Source organism: Podarcis liolepis (assembly GCF_965112155.1).
Source record: "Podarcis liolepis genome assembly, chromosome: 10".
NCBI lineage: Eukaryota > Metazoa > Chordata > Lepidosauria > Squamata > Lacertidae > Podarcis > Podarcis liolepis.
In genome coordinates, this window is record NC_139562.1 from 11,746,421 (window position 1) to 11,771,870 (window position 25,450).

General features: G+C 43.7%; 1 protein-coding gene across 50 annotated transcripts in view; it reads left to right on the forward strand.

Annotated features, from left to right (window-relative positions):
• The window catches only part of CELF2 (CUGBP Elav-like family member 2), a 547,342-nt gene that overhangs the window by 449,695 nt on the left and 72,197 nt on the right, over window positions 1-25,450 (forward strand). For 28 of the 50 annotated variants that reach the window (XM_083461309.1, XM_083461275.1, XM_083461281.1 and 25 more), the window contains 2 exons: window positions 8,183-8,317; window positions 21,972-22,001. In XM_083461309.1, the coding sequence (XP_083317435.1) occupies window positions 8,183-8,317; window positions 21,972-22,001 (165 nt within the window). The remainder of the gene's footprint in view (window positions 1-8,182; window positions 8,318-21,971; window positions 22,002-25,450) is intronic. The other 22 variants (XM_083461288.1, XM_083461267.1, XM_083461268.1 and 19 more) reach the window with 1 other exon arrangement.

The window sequence follows — 25,450 nt, forward strand, 5'->3', positions numbered from 1 at the left end:
AATGAAGGGAACAGGTTGCTGGATGAGATAGGTCATTGGCCTGAGCCTTTCGAAATGTAATGAAGATTAATAAGTAATTTTAAACAAGTCACATCCATTGCTCCCGATGCTTTTTTTTTTTTTTTTTTGGCCCTGCCCACTAGGGGTACCGGCCCAGGCTGGACTCAAACCCACAACCCTGAGATTAAGAAGTCTCATGCCAGCTCAGAATGTGGTGTTTGAGATAGAAAAAAAGTTGCCCAGCCCCTCGGTCACCACTTTAAAAATCAGTAGGTATCAGCAGGGTTAGATCCTGTGCGAAAGGTGCTGCTTCTCCTTTGCTGAAAACCAGGTCAGTTTGTGCTTTGTTCCTTTAGAGTCAATGCATCTGGTTCCTTCCAAAGATCTATCAGCAGCAATTGCAAAACAGTGGTGCTGATCCATAGCTATGTATTGTGTGTGTGTGTGTGTGTGTGTGTGTGTGTGTGTGTGTGGTGTTGTTGTTTTTTTACTCTTGAGTCAGTTCTCTTGAATGCAGCGTTTTGTAAAAGATATACAGTATACATGAGCCGGGTGTTTAATTTACTATAAAATCAGCCTCCAGCTGAAAACCTGTGAAATCGTTTTAGTTAATTTGCCGTATTTATCAGTTTACCAGCGAAACTTGAGCAGGCCAGTAGGGAATTCATCATCTGCAGCAGTTTGGAAAATTAAAAACAAAACCTTTGTTGTTGTTTTTTTTCTCGGGGTGGCGGAGGAGAAAGGGAAGTTGAAGCAGCGGCTGCTTAGATCGCCGCCTTCCCTTGTACATGTACAGGGAGAGAAGGGAAAGGTGTCTGGCTTTACGAAGTTCTTCTGCCACCCTCCATGTACGCTCAGTTTTAATTTAACTTGTCGCAATGCCTGCCCCTTTCAGACAAGTTATTTAATGCTGAACATCGCATCCGAAATACCTTACGAGCTGATGGACCACTCCTAAGAGCCCTCCTTGATATGTAAATGGGTTGCGATAAAACGCAGGTCCTTCCTCCTTGGAAATGTTATAAAGCATAAGCTATATTCTAATGACATCGTTCGCTGCCCACGCTCCACATCATTGTCTGCCTCCTGGGATGACTTAAGTTTTTTGACATTGTTACATGGCAGGACGGAGTGGCATGCTTTACTCAGGGACTGTGTTCACACCATACATTTATTTTTATTTTTATTTTTTAAATTTTTATTAGATTTTCCAGAATTATAACGAATATCACATAACAAAACAACAAACAAAAACAAGGACATAAAAAGAAAAGATACATCAGAGGAAAAACAACCATACAATACAAAATCCCTCCCACCCACCACCATAACAAATACACAATAAAAACAAACTTAATCCTTTAAAAATCCAACTTTGTGTACATATTACTTGACTTCCTCTAGTCCCACCCTTCTGAACTTCCTTGTATCTGATTGTAACAGCTTTCCAATATCATTATTAAACAAGAATACTTCCAATTATAATCTAATTTGTTCACTTTTCTTATTGTTCTGAATCCAATTTATTTAATTAAATCCTAGTTTAATCCTAGGCCTATTTGGTACTTTCAAGTGTTTTCTAATTTTTTATTTTACAATATTTGTTCAAATAGTCCTTAAATTTATTCCAACCTTCTTGGTATTCCTCTTCTTTCTGGTCGTGGATTCTTCCAGTCAGGTCAGCTAGCTCCGAAAAGTCCATCATCTTCATCTGCCAATCACACCATACATGTAATTCCCAAAGACTCCTGGGAACTGTGCTTTCGACTTCACAGAGCTGCGATTCCCAGCGCCCTTAGCAAACTATAGTTCCCAGGATTCTTGGGAGGGGACCGCTTTAAATGTGTGTACACAGCCCCAGGTGCCATTTTGGGTGGTTTCCCATAATATGCCATTCCACACTTATTTGCGCATTTACTTGCATTTTATTCAAGCAACTATTCAAGGCCACAACCTTTCATCAGCTAACGAAGCCCTCATTACGCGGGCCTTCAGAATTGACTATAAATGCATGTCTGTTGGACTGCAAGTTTTAAGGGCATAAAAAACCTGTCTTAAAGCCATCCAAGTTAGTGGCCATCACTGCCTCCTTGTAGAAGTGAGTTCCATAGTTTGACCATCTGCTGTGTGAACAGGTTATTTCTTTTGTTCGCCTGTCCTGAATCTTCCAACATTCATCTTCATTGCCCCTGGGAGAAATGCTCAGAACCAGGGGTGCTCAGAACTTGAATAAAATATTGGGGGCAGGTAAGCTGCACCCTGAATAATCAGTCACAAGACATTATGCATGCACACCATGGCAATGTCCATCAACTAGGGGGGGGAAGCCCCTCAAATATTTTAATGGGGGAGGCCTAGGAGTTGGCTCCTATGCTCAGAACATCATTTTCCACTTAAGGTGAAGCCCACCTGAGCCTCTTTGAATGTCATCAAAGATCTCTCCATCACCTTCTATCTCAACCCAGCTTTGCAAGGTGAAGAACATTTTTCACCTTTCGGGAGCAGTTAGGAGGTAGAGCAGGGATCTGCAAACTTTTTCAGCAGGGGGCCGGTCCACTGTCCCTCAGACCTTGTGGGGGGCCGGATGTCAGATGGCAGTGGTGGTTGCTTGTGAGTAATCAGGCAAGACTCAGACCTGTCTGTGGGAGTCATAAAGCCACGGCAAAGGCTTGTAATATTGCAGGGTGCCCCCTGACCTCGGCTGACCAGCACTCTGAGCTTTACAATGTATTGGAATGTGTTGACCTTAAATGGAGTTGTGTTTCCTCTGGGCAGTGATGACCCTATTTGGCGATGGGTGGGTTTAAGCCACGACCAGATGTAGGTAATGTGAGACATTGGCAAACGGCCATGCAACAGGAGAGAACAAAGGATAATAAAAGATACCGGAGAGGAGAGAAGAAGTTTGAAAGGAGCTGCCCTCCATCCATGAAAATATTGCTGGCTCTCTGTGTCTTTATTTTATGCTAAACAGCGCCATTGTGACGGCTGGCTCTGTCACCTGTCTTTTACAGGGTTTTGTGTTTTTTTTTGGTGCAAACTATTTACAGTGCAGAGCCACAAGTTCACGTCTGCCTCAATTGCTAGCAGAATCTGGGAGTGCTTGTTTCCTGGACCTCCCCCAACATAAAAGTCTCGTTACTCCCAGCCTTTTCCTTCCCTCTTTGCTCTTTAGACCTCTGCACAGGGTGGGCGACGGAAGGGGCGTGCTTCCCTCCTGCCCGGCTTGGCCAGGAGTGGTGCTGAGGCTCCCAGCAGCATCCTCAGGTCCTTTTACCTCTTCCCCACTGGAGGTGGAGCTTTCCCCATCACCAGAAGAACTGCTTCGCAAGATTTTCGGAGGCTTCCTGTAACACGACTGCCCCTCTGTTTCCCGCCCCTGTTCTGATGGCAGCTCCCTGACTCCGGAGTATTTTTTTTGGGGGGGGGATGAACGAATTCCTATGCCCCACAAATAACCCAGAGATGCATTTTAAATAAAAGCACACATTCTACTCATGTAAAAACACACTGATTCCCGGACTGTATTTAGAAGGCGATTGGGCCGGTTTCGGCCCCCAGGCCTTAGTTTGCCTACCCATGAGGTAGAGTAAGGGTCTGTTAGGATCTAGTGTCAGGAAATGGTCAGCAAATAAAATAAAATAAAATAAATAAAATAAAAAATAAATAAAATAAAATAAGTCAGTGATGTTAACTCTTTATTCAAAGAAACCAAAACAGTGCAGGCCTGTGACCTTGCCCCAATGAAGCAGTTCTGAGGACCAAAATGGAGACCTTATACCTGGTGAATTGTACTCTACAATAAAGCTTTGTTCTTCGTGAAATTTGGATTGAGGCCCAAACTAGAACTCACCAGTTTGTTTGCTTTGCTTGATGGTTCAGTTGCTATCTCTTTTTTTTATTTCCTGGGCTGGGAAGCATGTTTTCCGTATGCCAGCTAGTATAAAATAGCAGAATAATGTTGCTAACTGTGCATGAATATTTGGGGGGAAATTACTTGATGGTGCTCTAGGGAGTGATAAACAGTTGAGCACCTCAACACAGCTAACCCAAGACACAGACGTACACACTTTCACCACTATATAGTTATGCACAGTGCGCGAAAAAACGTATCAAAGCTGTGAGACACATAAAACAGAATGAAAATATGCTGGTTTTCTCTGTACAGTACTCTGCTGCACTACATGCCCCCTTCTGCCCCCCAGCAAATGCTTGCTAATATTCCTGGATTGGGAGAAGGGGAGGGGGCTTGGGGAAGATTCCCCCCCCTCCTTCCCCATCCGTCCCCCAGTGGAATGGAAACGAAAGAACTCCTTCATTACTAAAATAATTTGCACAATAATAGAAATAAATAACTGAATGGCAGGTTCTCTGGAGGAACGATTTCTCCGCGCTTCCCTACCAGCCCTGACTATGTGCTCATTAGCAGTGCATAGAATTTGCATGACATTTCCAGAGCCAAGGAAGGAACAGGATATCTGCTGTATAATAAGCACTTGCGGTTTGGAGGAAGATGGACAAGAACAGTGACTTGGCAATCTTCCAAGCCTTTCAGATCCATCGTGTATAGGTCTGGTCTTGGATGTCTCTTATCTGACATCTGTCCCCTGTCGCTTAAGACCCCCTTTTCCTGCCACCCCCTGGGGTTGCACGTGAACAAAGAAGGAGAAGGATAAAAGGAAAGACTCGATCGGCGGCTTTCAAGCTTCCGTCTTCAGGGAACGCTTTCCACCTCAGCCGTTGTTGCAGAAGAAGCACAGAGCAAAGACATGTTGTAGAACAGTGAGGCATGTTTGTGTGTCGAGGTCTCCAAGACACCCCCCCCCCAATAAAACACCATTGACACTTGATTTTAGTTTAAGGGTTTTGACATAATTTTGGTCACAACTTTATTAAAAATACAAGAAATGTGAGTGGTTGCTTAGGCATTGGTTGCGACTATCTGACCCCACACGGGGACAGACTGACATTTGCATGCATGTGAAGTCAGTAAGGGAAAACATTTGGGGGGGGAGAGGCGGAGCTGGGTACCATGTTCTCACCTCTCCCCAAATGCTCCCAGGGGCTCTGGCATGGCCCTAGCCCCTTGACAGGGGTTCGGACAAAAGCATGGCGAGCCCCTGGATTCCTTTAATGGAATCCCCTTGCAGCAGCAGCATTTGGAGGGGCAGGCACAGCCAATCCATACCCCTCCACCAACCAATTCATAAAACCAATGCCTAACCGCCACCTTACAAGTTGTGTCGATTTGCTACGCAGTAGGCAAAAACCAAATGGCACCAGCCAATCAGCCAAATGGACAAAATTCCTACCGGGCCCCTGCCCCAAAAGCAGACGACCCCATGACAGGCATAGCAAGGTCAAGCGAACAACCCTGAACATAGGGAGGGTGGGCGGGTGATCCAATGCGCACAGCGAAAAGAGGAAGCTCAATGCTGCGCGCATGGTATTTAAAGGCTATAGCTGTCAATCACGAAATGGCAACATATAAATCTCCCAGCAACAGGAAGCTCCATGATAATGGTGGCCAAACTCTTTTCCTGCCCAGCAACTGTGGGGTGTCTTGCTAGCCCCCGCCGCAACACGTGCTCTCCATGAAGGAGAACACGCTTTTTTGGCACATGCTCAGTTCATGCACATGGGGCATAGGAAGCTGGCTTTATACTGAATCAGACCACTGGCCCTCTGATGCCTAACCCCTGTATAGCACCAGCAAGGGTGTGGCTGGCTTTTTAAAAAGTAAATTGCAAGCGCAAGGGAGCTAGTCCAGGTGGGGACCTTGGCGATTAGGGGCAGGAGTGTCTTGACCCATCGCCCCTACGGCAGTCTTGATGGGAAAAGGCAAAGGAGGAAACGCTACAGAAATCCAGAGCAGAGTCCTAAGACGGTTGGATGGCACCCAGGGCCAGATTTAGGTTTGATGAGGCCCTAAGCTAATGAACGTAATGGGGCACTTGATATGTCCAGCTGTCCTTTGTCCACAACAAATGGCCGCTGTTTTTTTGTGTTGGATATATGCTATATGGTAATTTATGGACCTCATAGGTATCTAAAGCCCTTTGCACATAACAAAATATGTATTTTATCAAAGTAGTTGTTGAACTGAAATACAGTGCATAAGGTACCACTGTATATAGAAATGAGCAAGCCAGTGGTATTTTAGGGAGCAGGCAGCAGGCCATTACTTACATCATAGGAGCCTACACATCACAAAACACTGATGCTGTATAGAGGTTTTATTTTATTTATTTTTATCTTATATTTTGGAAATGTACGTCCAGGTTTTTTTCCTTTAAATTTTTTTGGGGGCCTCCAAGAGAGTGGGGCCCTAAGCTATAGCTTGTTTAGCTTATACGTAAATCCAGCACTGTTTGCAAGCAACTTCTCTTAACGCCATGCATTTCTGTATTTTTACTAAAATTTTCATATAATAATAATAATAATAATAATAATAATAATAATAATAATAATAATAATAATTTATTATTTATACCCCGCCCATCTGGCTGGGCTTCCCCAGCCACTCTGGGAGGCTTCCAACAAAATATTAAAATACCGTAATACATCAATTTCTATACACATTTCCCTCTAATACATGCATATTTGTAAACACTGGTTGGAGAACTGCATTGCAAAATTTGGAAAGCTGTGAATTTTGAAGGATAAGTGCAAATCCGGCACTGAAGGCACCTTATGTGCCTCCTGACAACTCCTGCAGCCCAGCTGGTGCCAAACATCTTGCTCTGCTTTGGACCACATCAGGAAGGCTGAGAGGGGAGCTATTGTCATCTGGACAACTCAGGACCTCCATACTCACTAGGGCAGCCATATTGCAAAATATGAATACCCAGACACAAAGCTGTTGAGTTTTTTGGGGTTGGTTTGTGTGTGTTTTTTGCAAATTTAAGGTTTTTTAAAATGAAATTCACCAAAACAAAACAAAAATCACTTCACATATGAGCAGCCCATATCCTTCTCTGACATTTTAAGCGATTTCTCAAAAAATCCAACTGTTTCGTTTGAGACTCAGATTGGGTATGACCAGCTATCAACAGGTAGATTAATTAGCACAGCAAAATGGGGCAAACTTTTTAAAAGCTTTAAAAATATTTGCTGATTTTTATCTGCATGTTATTGGCAACTGCTTCACATTACATTATGCAGAGGGGTTTTTTTGATTAAGCGGTTTGTGAATTTTTCTAAACGTGTTTCTTCTAAATATATATATATATAATGTTAAGTGAGACAAACAATTTAGGTAGTAAGAAATCCGCTTCTGGTGCCTGCTGAGTCCAAATTCTGGAGCATCAGATTTGTCAACGCATCCCAACCCAGCTTTATGCCATTTCAGGCTCTGTCGCTTTAAAGCTTTCTGAATGTGAGGTTGCTTAAACTCAATCCAATGCATACAGCTGCTGCCTTGACCTACTTTGCTTGAGCCTATACAGAAAAGGAAACCATCTAGCAATAACTTGACCGCACCCCCTTAAGAAAAAATAATAATCTTTGCAAGCGCAGCATTACAAGCCTGCTGGGGATTTGGTTTCCCCCGTAGTAATCTTGCAACGACTCAGCCCTGATAGGGTGGTGCTCACTAGCAATGTTCGTTTGGGGTGGGAATCACTGTATTGCTTTAGGTAAAGGAGAGCAGGGAATCCTGCCCCAGTATTCTGTCTTTGGCATAGTTGCTGCCCATTTCATACAGCTTGTTGAAATTGATTTGGGGCGGGTTGGAGTGTCCCATATGCCTTGCAAGTCCTCCCTGAGTTCATAGGCTTTGTTTCAGGCAACCATTCTCATTTCTCTTTTCATATATTAGAAGGCAGGGTTGAGGGTGGATTTCATCTAAATTAGAATCTGTGCACACCGCTTAGTAGTAGTAGTAGTAGTAGATTGAGCCAGAGGGGTAGGGATGGTCAAGGAAGGGAGAGAAGAGGAACCATTGCAAGAGAAAGGCAGAGAGTGACTCCAGAAAGGAAAGAGAGAAGGTTGCATGTACAGCGAAATGTTTTCCACAGGACTTGCCGTCAGTTAGCGCTCCCATGCTCACAAGACCAGCTCTCGGTTTGAAGTGGTAATGAAGCATTGATCACAGATGAGGCAAGGTGGGGGCGGGGAGGGGGAAGAGAGGGGTTTGAATTGCCCTTTGCTCATTCGTTATTTTATTTTTTTTATCTCCTAGCTGTGGAAGACAGAAAATTGTTCATAGGAATGGTTTCGAAGAAGTGTAACGAGAATGATATCAGGGTGATGTTTTCTCCATTTGGCCAGATAGAAGAATGCCGGATCCTCCGGGGACCAGACGGGCTGAGCCGAGGTGAGTGCGAGAAGCCTACGAAACCCTCTTATCATTATTTCTAAGTGCTAATTGGAGCTGGAGATCACGGCCGGGGGAGATGAAGCCACTGTCAGCATCTAGAGGCTATGCTCGGAAGCATGCCATGTGACAGAGGAACCCCTGCGAATTCTTTAATAGAAGCTGAAATTATCACCTTTTACTTAATAATAATAATAATAAAATGCCCAAGAGGTTATCTGTGGCAACGTACATTAAGGCATGTCATTGCCCTCTTTGACAGGTGGAGAGAGAGATTCCACACGGGGGCCGTTTCTCCCATATTTTTTAATTTACATGCCCATCATTCTGACAGGTGGGGTGTACATGAGGGAATGGCTTACATACTGCAGAAATGCCTGTGGCCAGATGTATTGTGCTCACCTGCCTGCCTCTCAGCCCAGATCACCTCCTAAGGTGATCCATGCGGGTGGTTGTGCTTTCACTGCGATGCTCTCCCCTAGTTCAGTTTTCTCTACGGGAGTGAACGTCAACCATTCCTCTAACGCTATAGAAAGTAGGAGGGTGCCTTTGGGGACAGCTGAAGCCTGCTCTCTGCCTCTGGTGACTCCAGATTTACAAAACCAAGCCTGGTCCTATCTGCACCTCTTTGTCTGCTTCGCCCTACCCTGTGTTTGGTTTCTTGACAGCCGTGGGGCTGGGGAACACGTGTGGACTTGCAGGCGGGGCTGGACTACTCATTTTTCCTGGCCACTGGCCATCCTGGCTGGGGCTGACAGATATGATAGTCCAGGCTTCCTCCAACTCGGCCCTCCAGATGTTTTGAGACTACAATTCCCATCATCCCTGACCACTGGTCCTGCTAGCTAGGGATCATGGGAGTTGTAGGCCAAAAACATCTGGAGGGCCGAGTTGGAGGAAGCCTGTTATAGTCCAACAACATCTGCAGGGCCACAGGTTGTCCACCCCTCGACTGAGTGTGGTGGCAATGTTTTGAGCCAGCCTTTATACAGCAAACTATGTAAAGGGCTTGAAGATATGTAGCACTTTAAATATGTTTGGGTGATACGGCCTGGTCCATGCTGCGAATGTGCAGACCTAATTCAAGGAGGGGACTTATGTGGTACAGATCCCAGTGGGAATTTGGAAACAGCAGGAAGAGGTTAACTCGCAAAGCATGTGGCGTGGCCATATAGGTCTTCTTGGCTGTTAATGACTAAGCTTTCCTAATCACATCTACTCCGCTAGAAAAGAAATAATATGTAGCATTCCCTGTAATTGCATATGTTGCGATAGATTTGGAAGATGCTGATGTTTATTGGTCTTAGGGTTGTATGACGGTCAGCAAGGTAATGTCTGCAAATTCTGACGTTTACTGACAAATCTGTAGAGCCTTGAATGATATCATTTTCACCATATGTAGGTGAAGGAGATTCATCAGACAACAGATGTAAATGTGTATTTGTGTTTTAAGAGGCTCGTGACACAAAAAGTCATACGCTGTCTTAAGACATACCAGTAAATGTCATTAATCATCAAATATCAGACATTTACCATAACATAAAAACCATCAGGAGGTGCATATTGGTTCCAATTTGTGTAGGAGTCTACACCTTCTCACTGGTTAGTGCAATGTGGAATTAATTGTAAAGGGAAACACAGCAATATATTCACAGGAATATTTGTGCACTTAATAAAAATAAAAATAATTCTGGGCCCCCCAGCTGAATTATACAACGTGGATAAATTATGCAAATCAAATTAAGCTTATTTGCATACATGTTCTTATTTGACGTAATTTATTCGGCATCTGCCAGTCACGAGACGAGGCCAGGAGCTGTGCAGAACACTCTGACTTCTGTAAATCACTCTCTGCTTCGGAAATGTCATCAGGCATCACTTCTCATTAAATGTAGCCCAAGATTTCTTTCCCAGTTTCCCAAAAATACTCTCCCCTGGAAAACAGATCCTGATTTTCTACTGTTTTCTTTGGGGTGAGAGAAATTTCACCATATATATATATATATATATATATATACACACACACACACACACACACACACACACACACACACACACACATATGAGGAAGGAGTTCTGCATACCTTACTTAAACTTATGAGGTGGCAAAGGACGGGGTTTTTTGTTTTTGGTTTTTTTGTTAAAAAAAAGCTTTCCCCTTGCTTTTAAAACTTTCATTTTGTATTTTTATGTTGTGAACCGCCCTGTGAGCTTCAGATGAAAAGCAGCATAAGGATGTAATAAATAAATAAATTTTAATTTAAAATCAATATGGGGGGGGGATCTCAACTACCTTTATAAGTTTAAGATAAGCTGCAACTACCCCTCTACACACACACACACACACACACACACACACACACACACACACACAAACAATTTTCAAGAAATATCTTCCACTCCCGTGATCTTCCCATGAGTTTTTGTTTCTTTCCCCACCCCACGCCACTCCCCCTCAATAGCAGAGAAAGAAAATTTCAGCGCAGCTCTGGATCTCCGCATTTTCAAGCCCATTTCCACAGTCCAAAGAGGCTGGAAACTTGACTGCCGAGATTTAACAGAATTTTGCTTTTCTTTACCCATTACAAAATTCTGGACATCTGCCCAATGCACACAGACCTGCTTATGTAGAGTTCAACCAGCTACTCAATTGACTCAGTACTGTCCCATCCTCAAGGAACTTAGGAAGATGTGGCCTTGCCTTATTGCTCCATGGATATGGGACTGTCATTGTGCAGCTGCCATACAACGGATGTCAATACCACAGAATCAAGGGAATCACAGTTTATGCATTTTCATTGCAGTTCTTACTTGTATCCCAAAGGCATGAGTACATCGCCTTGGGGAAAATTCCTGAAAGTACCGAAACAATGTTCTAAAAACTAGCAGGACCCATGTAGATGTCTGTGTTTTCACGTGATCCTCAGTCCTAGAATGGGAACCTTCCTTCTCTCCCATTCCATGGCATCAAGAGCCTTGTTATATTCTGAATTTTCAGTTTTCTGTACACTTTGCGAGCTTCTGTGTATCTAGGATCTTGAGCAAGCTTGTTCTCTTTGAGGTTTGCTGTTATTTCACTGTCAGAATAGATTTTGGAGGTGCAGGGCGAGCATTTTCAAGCACAGGTGACAAATGTTGAGGGCATAAGAAAAGCCTGGCTGCTGGACCGGGTCAAAAGCCCATTCATTCCAGCGTCTTGTTCTCATGGCGGCCAACCTGATTCTGTTTATCTAATCTATTTAACAGAATTAAATAGCAGGGCACCAAGGGGGAGAGGAAACACTCCTTCCATGTAGTCACTTTTCTTAATTGATCTTCAGTACCAGAAGATTACGTCACAGTGCCAGCGCTACCATTAGACAGAGTGAGGCAGCCATTCCTCTCAAGCCCTTCAGGAAGGCAGAACTGTGTGTACTATATGGCCTGCCCTGAATTCCCACAGCTAGCCTGCTGCCCTTGGGTGTGGTAGAGGAGGGTTTAGGGCAGCTCAACTGGTTCGCCACACTGGGCGCCAAGCCAAGGTTGGCGCTGCAGAGCATCATAATTATGACATAGTGCATGCACAGAACGGAAGGCGAGAGGTGGGGGAGTGTCGGAGCTTCCATACGACCGAGCTGTAATAGCTCTCCTCCTTGTCGTATCTTCGGAATCCATCAACCTCTTCTCCAACGTTGATTAACGACCTAAGCCTTTAATGAGGCTTCAGGCACGCTCCCTCATTACGCAGAGTATCCAAACAGCAGCAAAAGGAGTGAGACATGTGCGCTACATTGCTACGTATATTTCTAACTACACAGGACAGAAAAGAAATGCACCTGCTCTCTGAGAGAGTCAGTGAACAACTGTACAAAGAAACAGGAAACCAGTAACATCAACATCAACATCTGTCTCCCATGAGACTTCCAACAGTCTGGAATGTAAACAGAGTCTTGTGACTCCAAAAACTGCACAGTGGCATAACGGAAATCTAACAGGGAGCACTGAATTTTGGCCTTGAACAAGATGCTGCTGAAATTTGAAAGGCCGCTGTCCATTCCTGGTAGAGGACACTGTCCTGTCCATAGGAATAAGGTACAACTGGCAAGTTGGTTCACTTCTGAGTGAAGTTGGTTCACTCAATACTGAGCAAGATGGATCAGTGTTTTCTGAGTCAGAGTAAGCCAGCTTCCCATGTATTTGTATAACTGTCCACAGGATGCTGGAACATCATCCCTGGAACAAAGTACCGTATTTTTCACTCCATAAGACACACCGGACCATAAGATGCACCTAGTTTTTAGAGGGGAATGCAAGGAAAAAAATATTCTTTAAAGGGAGCAGTGACCCAAGTTCTGCTCAGCGCTCCCTTTCACGAGTCGTGAGGAGCGTGTGTGCAGTGCTTGCAGGCTTTTCCCTGAGGAGGGAGAAGGGCAGCCCGTCAGTCCCGCAAGAGCCGTGTGCTAAGCCAGAAGCCAGGACAGCAAGCAGGATCGCTGCACAGCGATCTCTCTTGCTGTCCTGGCTTATGGGATAGCCGCGCACAGCCTCTCCCAAGCAGCGGGATGAAGGCTCCCCCAAGAGCCGCACACACGCTCCGCACGCTCTTTAAAAGGAGCGGTGAGGAGAGCCTCCCACCTGCATTCGCTCCATAAGACACACACACATTTCCCCTTACCTTTTAGGAGGGGGAAAGTGTGTCTTATAGAGTGAAAAATACGGTAACTCTAGAAAACTTGGTCTGAGTTCAAGGCAAATTTTCAAACAAAGGAAGAGACGAATGGGACAGCAGAGAAAATAATAAGAAACCCAGTTGCGGGGATGGCAAAGGCAAGGCGCAAACTGGGACTGGGAACTTGTGCAGGCATGGTCCTTACGGGCCAGACAGTATGCCAAGGCCTTAACCAGAAATAAAACAGGCAGGTTAGTTAATGCTCAAGTTGCATTGGACCAGTTGGCAGGAATGAGCAGTTAACAAGCTCAGGAGAAATCCTAATACGGACAGAACTTCCCAGGGAAGGAATTTGACCTCTAGGCAGACAGGGCAGTAAGATCTCCAGTGGCAGGCTGGAATGATAACTGCCGTTATTTGTACAGTCTCCCAGAAATATCCTCTGGACTTGATAAAGGAAAATGTTGACGTTCGAAGACTTCAGTAATAATTTAATCAAGAGGTTTCTGTGTTTGGGGTGAGTTTGGGATTTTGCAAGATATAGATATGAGATATAGCAGAGCCATCAGGAGTACCTAAATAACTGGGCTGGTGTGCCTCTTGGCTGGGGGCAGGGAATGAGTGGAAGGTAGAGAATGTAAGAATGTAAGAAGATCCCTCATGGATCCCCAGCCATTGATAGTCTAAATGAATTTGTCTAATCTCCTTGTAAATCTACCCAGGTTGGTGGCCACAACTATGTATTGGCAGTAGCAAATCCCATAATTTAATTACGTGCAGTGTAAAGAAATACTTCATTTTGTTTGTCCTCAATGTCCCAAAATTCAGGAGCCAAAGAAGGACAATGCATGAGGAAGCACTACGGACTTGCACCCTTCAACTTGTCTGGTCCTTCTGTGCAGCATGAAATACAGGTGTTATACTCAAATTATGGGTCATAGTTATGTCCTAAAGCTGCCTTCTTCAAAGTTCTAGGTGTTTTGCCTGTCCTTTGAGGGATGAGGCTTCTGAACATTATTTGTGATGACCATAAGGGATTCTAAGATTTTCAGATATGCTCACAGCCTTAGAAGATTGGGAACTATATATCGAGCTACTCTGTGCTCTTCAGAGGAAACAGTTGAGATTAAGAGAGGTTGAATGATCTTTTCCTGTGACCAGGAAAAAAATACACGTGCAGCCAAAATAAATTTGGTAGAAAATCCTTTTTTATATATAGTTACAGCTCAAGCCGTATTCTAGCCCCAGCTACCGACCGCAGGAAAGCAAATTAAGCATTTAATTTTTTCATGTTAATAGGACTAATTGGATTAACTATGCAAGCTGGAAATGGATGAGTGCAGGTATCTGGGCAATTAGTTCAATATTAATTGTAGCCAATAGAGAGTCAAGTGTTTTCAATCCTGCACGAGTTATTTTGCAAGGCAAACAGCACCCTGGGTTTATACACTTGTCTGGCAGAGGTTAAGCTCATGTTGTTTCAGTCATGAAAGAGTCCCTGACCACTGTGAGCCATCAGCAAATGATGGGATTTGGCTGTGTGTGTTGATTCGTCCCTAGATTGCAATTGCACAATGAGCCACAAACTGATGAAGTGTAGCATTGGCAGTGCATTGGCCAGATGACGGTTATTACTCTGGGTCCTCCTCTCTGCACAGCCCAGATCAAATTCTTGATTGAAGACACAGATAGATAGAGGGAGCATATTGGGTTATGTATGAAAGCCTAGAAGCCGTACAGACTTTTGTGGCTTAGGAGCAAAGACAGCACAACTGGTAGCAAGCACAATGTTGCATCTGTTGAAAACCGGTGTGTGTGAGTGTGCTTGTGTGTGTGTAGCAAAGAGATGCACAAACTGGGAGAGACATGCAGTGCACACTTCGGGGATGGAACCGAAAGCTGCGCAAGTCGCACGCTTTTCATGTTTTGAGATTGCTGGGGGAGCCTTTGTGCTAAACTCCATCTGCGCATCTTGTTAGGCTGATTGGAGCATGGAGCCCAAACATTTTAAAATTTCCTCCGGAAGAAGGGCACCCTTCCAATGCAGGTTTAGGCAACTAGCTAAGATGCTTAGTGTTGCTGTTGCTGCTGTTAATATTATCTGGGATGGGACGTGATAAGGGTGGATGGCCAGCTATTTTTGTTTATTCATTTGATCCAAAAATGCTTTCTTTGAAGGGCAGAGAGTAAATTGATTCATCCATTGTTATGTGCTTGTTTATTCTGAACCTACCTCTCAGGCAGAATCAATTAGGGCTCCTGGGGAAATTACTGTTTTGCCTGATGGGGCTTGTCCTGTGAGTTTTGGCAAGGTTCAGCCATGTTTTTTTAATGTCTGTATGAAGCCATATGGAAAGGTCTGCCAAAGATTTAGGGTAGAGTATGTGGGTTGTGCTCACCTCTGTTTTCCCCATTTCAGGGGAACCACGTGAGTAGTAAAAAGATCTGTACAGGTGCCTAGAGATGGTGATAGTCTGGATGAAGGTGAATAAACTGAAGCTCAAACCCAGCAAGAGGGAGATATCCATTATGGGGACTCAACTGATCTGGAAACTTACAGTTCTGTGCAAGATGGGATCGGAGTCACACATCTTTTGGAGGTGCAAGATTTAAGAGGTGTTTTCTGATCTTGCAGAGATCTGAGAACCTCATATCGTAGTCATGGCAAAGCGTTTACACTGGTCCACCAACTGTGATCATTGCTAGGCAATGAAAACTTGGCCTGTGTGATTTATGCTTTGGTAACTTTTATATGAAAGGTACAGGGATCTAGCATTGCTTTTAAAGACTGTCCAGAAATGTGGGAGCCAACTTCACTGATGGGAACCCACTCTATTGATATTAAAATAAACTGGCTCCAGAGTTGGTTGTTGCTACAATTCAGACTAATAATTTTAAATTGCCCCTCCCCCCACTCCCTCCAGAAGCTAGTGAGATGCTTCTGACTCCATTGAACTTAGTAGGATGATTCTGAATAAAGAGGTAACAGAATTCTGTGGCTCAGTTCAGACATTACACCAAACCGTAGTTCAGTGTTTCCCAACCTTGGGCCTCCAGCTGTTTTTGGACTACAACTCCCATCATCCCTAGCTAGCAAGACCAGTGGTCAGGGGTGATGGGAATTGTAGTTCAAAAACAGCTGGAGGCCCAAGGTTGGGAAACACTGCCGTAGTTTAGCATTATGAGAACAAGCCACAGCAAACATAGATTCCCCCATCAAACATCGCCACCAGGAGGAATCTGGAAGCTTTTGCTTCCAGCTTAGGTTAACCACAGCTTGTTCTCTGAACCTGATGAACTCTGCTTAAACTTAAGTACAGTTTGTTTGAAATGACTTGATTGCAAAATGCAGGTTATGAAGCTTACTTGTTTTAACACAACTTAGTTAGCATTAACCGTAGTTTTAGATTTGGATGAAGCACTGTGTCGTAGTTGGAATCAAAAGCTTTCAGACTGTTGCTCACAGTTGTGAAGAAGTTGGAGATGAGGGTGAGGAGCAGATAAGCCCCAGGCTCGCTGCAACTTGTTTTTGACATACTAAACTACGGTGTAGCATAACGTTATAACACATTTGTGTGTATTCCAAGCATCATGAACTTGGGGAAAGTTTGGTAGGGCAAGACACCATGGTCCTCCTTCAGATTTTGGTGAACCAATCAGGGGGGACTCTAAAGACCAAAGCGGTTTACTTGGTGGGTCAAGTGATTGGTGAGGCTTCCATAAATACTACACAGATTTGCTCAGTGAAGGTTGGTGACCTTCTGAAAAACCAAAATACATTGTGGGATGGTTGTTATCTTTTTAAAAAATGTTTTTATAAACATGCTTGAACTTGTGGAAAGGATCGCATGAAACCCACTACACCTTTCTAAGAGGCCAAAGGAAGCATGTTGTGAAGTAAAAGTAATCCCCCCCCCCCCCCGCACACAAAATTATTAGGAATGCTTCAGAAATTCAGTCATTGCCAATCCCAGTATAAACTGAAACAATCTACAGCTCCTGCAATTATGTCTTGATCCGAATTTAGTTATCTGCCGACTTTCAAACTTTCTGAGCATTCTGACAGAGATCTCAGCTGGAAAAAATCTAGAGAACTACGTTTTAAAATGTGTATGTTGAGATAAAATATGTCTGAATATAGTATATAAATGTGCATTTTGTGCATTTTTAAATGTGCAGGTTAATGCAAAGAGAGAGAGAGGAGGGAATAGATATTTGGGGTGAAACATGCAGACATGCAGACATGGGGTGATACAGACAAGAAACAGGCCACTTTTTGCACCCCTAACCATTATTTTGCCAAATGAATATTTCTCAGTAAGCGCCCAGGGAACAGTGTATGGAAAGCGGGGATGAAGTAGCGTGTGGGGAGCCTTATCAGTTTGCAGCTACTGAAATTTGCTTGCAGTACTGATGAATAATGGCAAATCTGAGTTAAGATACCATTTCAATTGAGATGACAAGTGTAATAGATGCGTCTCTAAATCTGCGCAGTGACAAGTTCTTGTGCTTCTTTCTGATCCCGTCTGCAAGGAGGAAATTGCTTTGAGAAAACCTTTCTCCAGTCAAACACTGATCTATTCTGGACAGCTGGCAGGCAGTCTCACAGAAAAATAGTGAAAGTTCACTCACTTTAGGATTTACTAGCAATCTGTGACATTCCAAAAGTGGAGTTGATTAATCTGGATCAATAATCCCGGCTACTAAAAGAGAGCCCTGATAGAAAGATTGGTTGTGTGTGTGTGTGTGTGTGTGTGTGTGTGTGTGTGTGTGTGTCTATATATATATATATATATATATATATATATATATATATATATGGTATGTATTTACATCTTTGGTCTGCTCTGTTCGGAGGGCTTGTTTCAGGTTATAATGCTTAAGAAAGCTAAGTAAATAAATAAATGCAATGTTCATGTGGCATAAAAGAGGGGAAGGGTGAGCAATATGAAAATAATAACAGAACAAGACAAGTTGCAACATGATCACAGTGCTGGTTGCGGACAAATTAAGAGTAATGATGCTCCACATTCACTCCGCCTGAGTGAATAAAAAGGTCTGTGACTCATGAGGAAAGATTGTAGGTGCCTGGTGCGTTTTGAGAGGGACTTCCAAAGAACTGCTATCAGCAGTTGGCGAAGAGTAGGGGTGGGGAAAGGGACGCGGGTGGCACTGTGGGTTAAACCACAGAGCCTAGGACTTGCCGATCAGAAGGTCGGCGGTTCGAATCCCCGCGACGGGGTGAGCTCCCGTTGCTCGGTCCCTGCTCCTGCCAACCTAGCAGTTCGAAAGCACGTCAAAGTGCAAGTAGATAAATAGGTACCACTCTGGCGGGAAGGTAAACGGTGTTTCCGTGCGCTGCTCTGGTTTGCCAGAAGCGGCTGGCCACATGACCCAGAAGCTGTGCGCCGGCTCTCTCGGCCAATAAAGTGAGATGAGCGCCGCAGCCCCAGAGTCGGTCACGACTGGACCTAATGGTCAGGGGTCCCTTTACCTTTAGGGGTGGGGAAGCTGAGGGCCAAATGCTCTGACTAGCCCTCACGACTCTCACTCTAGACTACACCCCACTCTAACAACTCCCTGTGATGGATTGCATCCCTCAGACTGAAAATGTTTCCCTGCCCCAATGTGGAGACATCTGGTTGGCCACTGTGAGAACAGGGTACTGGAATGAATGGACCACTGGCCTGATCTAGTGGGCTCTTCTTACTTTCTTACCCCCATATCTCTATATTTTCTTCCTAGGCATTTTTGTTTTCATTCTGAAAACTGGATGCTTTGGGCCTAAAGGCCTTTGCTCAACGAAAGGGCATAGAATTCCAGCTTTCCCCAACCTGGTGCCCACCAGATGTTTTGGGCTATAACTCCCATTATCCCTTGCCATGAAGATGCTGATGGGACTTGTAGTCCAAACATCTGGAGGACATCAGATTGGGGAAAACTGGTCTATTTTGTGCAACACAACGCTGAGCACTTGTTCTGAAACTTGATGCTTTGGAGGGAAGCATGAGGTGATGTAGACATTCTGGTGCCTAATGCGTGTGAGTAGGAAGATATTTGTTAATTCTTGCAGTTTGCACATTGAAGCATGAGATTTGATTAGCCATATCTTAATGTGCATGATGGTAAATGTTATTAATGGGCGGAAAGCTGCCAGGCTGCCCTCTTTATCTTCAGTGACCGCTTGGCGTTATGGCAATCTATGCAGTATTATTATTATTATTTAGATTTATGCCCTACCCTGGTTTGCAGGCTCAAAGTTTTAAAAAGCACTCTACCCTTGGCATTTGCCCTCATCCTTAAGATGCATTTTTTAAAGCCTCATCTAACTCAGGTCTTCTTACCATGTTAGAAGAAAGCATAAATAGAGGATTGACTGATTGATTTTTACTACATAAAATAAAATAAAATAAAATAAAATAAAATAAAAAGGAAGCACATAAATTACATGCGTCAACAGAAATTCAGTAGGGAAGTTTACAAAATATATTTTCACTGTATTTGCATATTCTTAAAAACTGGGAGTAATCTAAGATTGAACCAAATAACACACACACACACACACACACACTGTGTGAATTTGGGGGAATCCTTTCAGTTTTGAAGGTGGGGAGGAACATATTAACAACAATTTGATGTCAGCAGCATGGTTACCTTGAGAGCACCAAACTCCATTTCAATTGTGCATCCGGAACTTGCTGATGTGCCGTTGAATCCGGCCTGCAAAACAGTGACAGTCTGGAGTCACCCTCAGTTGTAGAAAATGTGATGGATGCATAAACTGTACCTTAATGATTCGCTGTCGTTTTGCACGTTGCTAAAGCTTTTCTGGCCTTCTGTATGCCAGCTCAGCATATACTAAGAAAGTTAGTGAGGAGAGCAGAACTACAAGCCATACAAGACATGGGGTTACTGCCAAAAGAAGTCAGATTCAGTTAGATGTACCTGTATCATGGCTCCATCCCTGTACCATACCATTGGCTGCCACTGGCAGAAGGCAGGGGCTGGGGTAACAGCACAGGTAAGACTAAACATAGGAAGAACATGGGGAACTTTCTTATACCTAGTCAGGACACTGGCCCAGCTGGCTCAGTATTCCCTACTCTGACTGGCAGGGGCTTTCTGAGGTTTTAGACAGGAGTCTTTCCTAGCCCTATCTGAAGATGCCGAGGATTGAACCTGAGACCACTGAGATCTGTTCCATCAGATGTTATGAAGAGCTCAGAGGGATCGCAGGCTAGTGCTGTCATCTTGAGTAGCAGACCTGTGCCCCAGTATTGCGTGTCATTTTGCCATGGAGCGAAATTCCTAGGCAAAAGGGGGAAATAGCTGGAGTAACTATTTCCTCAACAAATTACTTCCTCCTTAATGCTTTCTTTCCTCTTTTAAAGTTGTGTCCCACGCGCTGACTGTAATTCATAGTAAAATTATAACCTGGGCAGGAGCTGCCAGAGCAGATCTAAGGCTACAGCTGCCCCCTGTCAGGAAGATGTGCCCCAGGCTGGTTCTTGGAGCTAGGCATACCTACCTTCAGTCTGGCTTGCATGTTACAGACTACCATGTGGAAGAGCTTGTGATGGGTCACCTCTGCATGCAGTGGCCACCAGCAATGTCCATCGTTACCATGATCATTCTCAACATGATGGTGGCAACCTGCGCTCATAGCTGTCAACTTACAGATTTGAAAATAAGGGACCAGCAGCCAAAATAAGGGATTTTAGTCAACCAGCTCCCAAGCAAAAGGCAGAAAGCCCAGCCAGCCCAGCAGCCAAATGAAGCCTCAAGCGGTGGTTCCCACAGCACAGCAAACCAGCAAAGGGGGTACAGCAAGGAAAACCACCGTCACCTCTCCGCTGGGAAGCGCTGAGCAAAGGCGAGTCCCCAGGCAACACGGCCGATTTGATCGGCACAAGGCATGCAAGTTCCACCCCCGAGTCGTTCTCAGACTCCTTACTGGGTGAGCAACGCAGCCAAGCAACACAGTTGGAGCCTCCCTCCTCCCTGGCCGGCAGGGAGGGAGGGAGAGGAGCTGCTTCCTTTGAAACCCGGGAAATTTAAGGGACATCATCAATAAGGGACAGCAGCGGGACACGGCGCTGGGATAAGGGACTTTCCTGCCAAATAAGGGACGGTTGACAGCTATGCCTGCACTGTGAGCCACAGCACTTGTTGTGGCCACAGAGTGAGGCAACTTTTACATGGACCACATTTCAAGTGTCTTCCACATGGATGCTGGAACATGTACCCTAACTCTCAGGTGTTCCCTCATCTGGCCTGTGTGTGGATTGTGGCTTTTTGTCAGAAGTTGTAACCAGTCAATTTGCTTCTCTCCAGTGTTGTTTCCTTTCCAGTAAATCATTTAATTGTCTCCACACATGCGCCCCCTCTGCCCCATATACTTCCACATGCTGCTGTTGTCTTCCTCCATGTACCCATCACTTCCTTCCTTGAATAAAGGGAATACTAATCCCCATGCTCTTGAGAAGACTTGGGATAGATCTATTATTTACGCCATCTGCCTGTTGGAAAACTGGGGCATGGGGCTGCAGATGAGATGAGCAGAAATGTGGTCAGAGTTCGTTTTTCTTGAGCGGCCTTTGGTGGGTGATTGCACCCTACCATCAATGGTACAAAGTCTGCTGCTCAGAACCATGGCTCTAAAGAAATCATACAGAATTGTACTTGTTTCTCTAGAGGAACGAACAGAGGGGGCAAGCCCACGTAAGAGACTGCGGTGCCTAGCTGTTTCATAAGTGCCAAGGAGCAGAGAGCAGGAGCGACCCTCAAGAACTGGGAAGGGGAAAGCCTGGGAAGATGGGGAAATAGTGGACAATTTGCTTGGATAACTTGGGAGCTGCTGCATCAAAGCCTTTACCTTGTGTAACGACTTTGCTGCAGCTGAGAGAATGAAGATGGGTAACCCTTATTTATCTGCTTATAATGAGTAATGTTTTAAAGATAGATGATTTTGAGACTGATGGTAAATTTGGACCTCTTTAATTTTAGTGCACAGCCTCAATATGGAGTCTAGCCGAGGTACTGTAGACCATTTACCATTTTACTACTACTACACCTATTTGTCTAGAATTATGTATAGAAAGTTGTTAATTTGTTTGAATATTTTTAATTGTCCCCCAAAAAATGTTTCCTGGATTATACCTGCAGAAACCTGTCATGTATCTAAACAGTTAAAATATGACCAGCCGATCGGCTGTATCAGAAAAATACAAATTAGCATAATCTCTTAGTAAATAATTTTAATATTCAAATTTGATGATAGTACTAAGCTATGCCATTTATTCCTACGTGAATATTGTCCTCCCTGGTGCTGAGGACTTTAATGTTTGCAATAAAATGCAGTGTATGATGTTAAAATGCATTGATAGAATTTAATCAGACAATGTCATAATAGCTTTGAGTTCAAGCAAACATTGCTTCCTCTGTGATCCAGTGTGGGCGCAATACTGCAAACCATAGTTTACAAATGGAGAGCCAATCTCAGCAATGCATACACCTCTCCCACTTTCCAGGGAAAAAAATCCACTCCTCCCTTCCATTTCCTTGTTTTACCTTAACCACTGCTTAGTGCCATGGTATGGGAGCCCCTCCTTTGACCAGAATTTGAAACCATGGTTTGAAATAGTTTTGCAAACCCTGGTCAAAAAGACACCTGGTCAAGCTTGACCATGGTTGGTTGGTTGGTTGGTTATTTATTTATTTACTTATTTATTTACTTACTTATTTACTTATTTATTTATTTACTTACTTACTTACTTATTTACTTACTTACTTACTTACTTACTTACTTACTTACTTACTTACTTACTTATAAATAGTAGTGTTTATACACTGCCAACTTATGTAAAATGTCAAGGCACTCCAGTAGACCAAAGAGGGAGGGCACATACCTGACACTGGCTCTGATATGCAAGCTATGGTTTGCAAGGTGGCAGAACTGCATTTGCACCAGACCATTATGCTGTTCAATTAAAATGTTAATGTCTTCCTGACTTGATATTCTTTCCAGGTAGATGCAAACAGAAACAAAACTAAAACCAGCAATGTTTTAGATTCACATATTGCTTTCCATAAAACAGTCTGTTTGACTGTAAAATATATTCTTCGTTTTGCTGGTTGACCACGGGGGCAAGAATATTGAAACTTTAAAAAATAGTCTTGGTTTGCTGTAACTTTCATGCCTCAGGTCTATAATGAAAATGTGCTTCAGCCTTTGTCTGTGTATTTAGATTTGCTTCATTTGGAAACCTTTTAAGTTGTAGCGGTAGTAATAATAATAATAATCATGATGATGTTTGGGTGAAATTGAGTGGAACATGCTGTTATTTTTCTCCCAAAACAAAACAAAAACCCAAGTTTCCAAACAATGCCAGGCTAAAAAAAAAAAGCTTAAAAAATCAATGTACTTTTAAAGTCATTAGAGATCACAAGCAAAATGAGGCTAAGCTATGATAGCTAAGCTTTTAGTATGTCTCAGTATTGCTGTGAAATCATCTTGAATCTGCACTATTTCGCATCCGCTTTTTGTGGGAGGCACCTTTGGAGAATGTAAGAACAAATGCAAATTTCAAATGACGTTTTTATTAGTTAGAACTAAGGCAGACGTGTAAATAAGTTCACAGACATTTACTGGCCTGCAAAATCTTTTACTAGGCTGCTGGCAGAAGTCGGATGGAGATTTCTGCCCTCTTGTAGCAACCCACTGCCTTTCTATGCTGGGAACAGAGGAAGCGGCAGAATGCTAAATCTCTTTCACCCCCTCGCTTACTTTCCTCCATGAAATCCCATACACTCGCCTGCATGCAATTTCTTCTATCCTGTGTCTACCAGATTATTGCTTAAATACAAGGCTAAGTGAAAAGTGAAAACCAGCTGAGCAGCATTAAAATCGATCTCCACAATTTACAGAATTTGGTAGAAACAGGGCAAATTCCATCCCACCAAGGCCTGTCATTCCGCTGTTGTCTTTTCCTCCATCTAGGTCATGAGCATGATGCTCTTTCGTGGCACACATTTTCAGGCATGGAGCGCAACGTTCACTTTAAAATACCTTATTCCAAGGCATCAAAGTTGCACCAACCCTCTTTGCTTCTGAAGAAAGTTATCTCTGTTTGGGGTGGGGTTGGGCAGTTAATTCACCCAGTGCCTCTTTCAAATGTTTGGTGCACTGATCTCTTCTGCAATCTGAACAAGTGAAATTTGCAGCAAACAGTTGTTAGGTAGCCATTGACGGTGCATACCCAAGACAACTGCCCAACCATGGGTGTCTAGATGTTTGCAATGTCAGTCATAGGTTGGTTATCAGTTGTCACATGAAAGCTGGCGACTGAACATGTGAAAATGTCCTTTGTTTGGAGTTAGGGATAAAGCTACACTATATTCCAAAGCTGGTCCTTATTAGACCTCCAAAAATACCGTATTTTCCGGCATATAAGACGACTGGGCATATAAGACGACCCCCTAACTTTTCCAGTTAAAATATAGAGTTTGGGATATACTCACCATATAAGACTACCCCTCTTCCAACGCACACCAAATAAAATTTTAAAAAACCAGTCTCCAGTCCGGCTCGGAAATCCGCTCCACTTCCCAGTGGCCAGGGGCTTCTGGGGCCAATTTTCAAGCATATTTCTGCTTCATCTAGAGAGCTTGGTGTCCACTGATTCAGTTTGCTGTCGTTTTATCCTTTGGTAGGGAGTTAGCTGCAGGAGCTGCTGCTGTAGCGAGCATATAAGACGACCCCCGACTTTTGAGAAGATTTTCCTGGGTTAAAAAGTAGTCTTATACGCCAGAAAATACAGTATTTCTAGCATTCACACAGCAACAGATCCAAACTTCAGTCTCTACATAACATCTATGTGATCTTGTCCCTGAAAATGACATTATACCATCAGGATGTCTGAAGTCAAATCATCTAGCCAGCCAAGAGATGTAGAATAGGTCTATTAACATTTATCTAGGGTTCTAGAATTGCACTTTTCCCTTCAAAGGTAGCACATTGAATGCATCCACATGAATTACTGGAAAATAAATGCATTGGCAAACATCCACATTAATGGGCTTCACGTGAATCCACTCACACCTTGAAAAGACGTGTTTAGTGATCAAGGTGTTGTGCTGGCTAGCCCTCCCCGGCCAAGCTCCCTGCTGGCTACACAGAAGCGGTACAGTGACCCTGTGCATGAATCAATGCCTCTACGCAAGGGAGAATGCTGGGCCAATCAGGATACCTCTTCGTGTGGAGGAACCCTAACCACATGGTTTGGATTTCCAAAGTGATATGCAAACTGAAACACAGCTATCCTGCAAAGCTTGCACCTTTCCCCATTTTGTGATGTGGGTCTCCAACCAAATTATGTTTACAGAGATATGTGCGTTTTAAAAATCCATATGTTAGTGGGGGTGGTGAAGCATATACACCCTTGTGCAAATTGAAACAAACAATGTAGTTTATTGTACAAAACTCA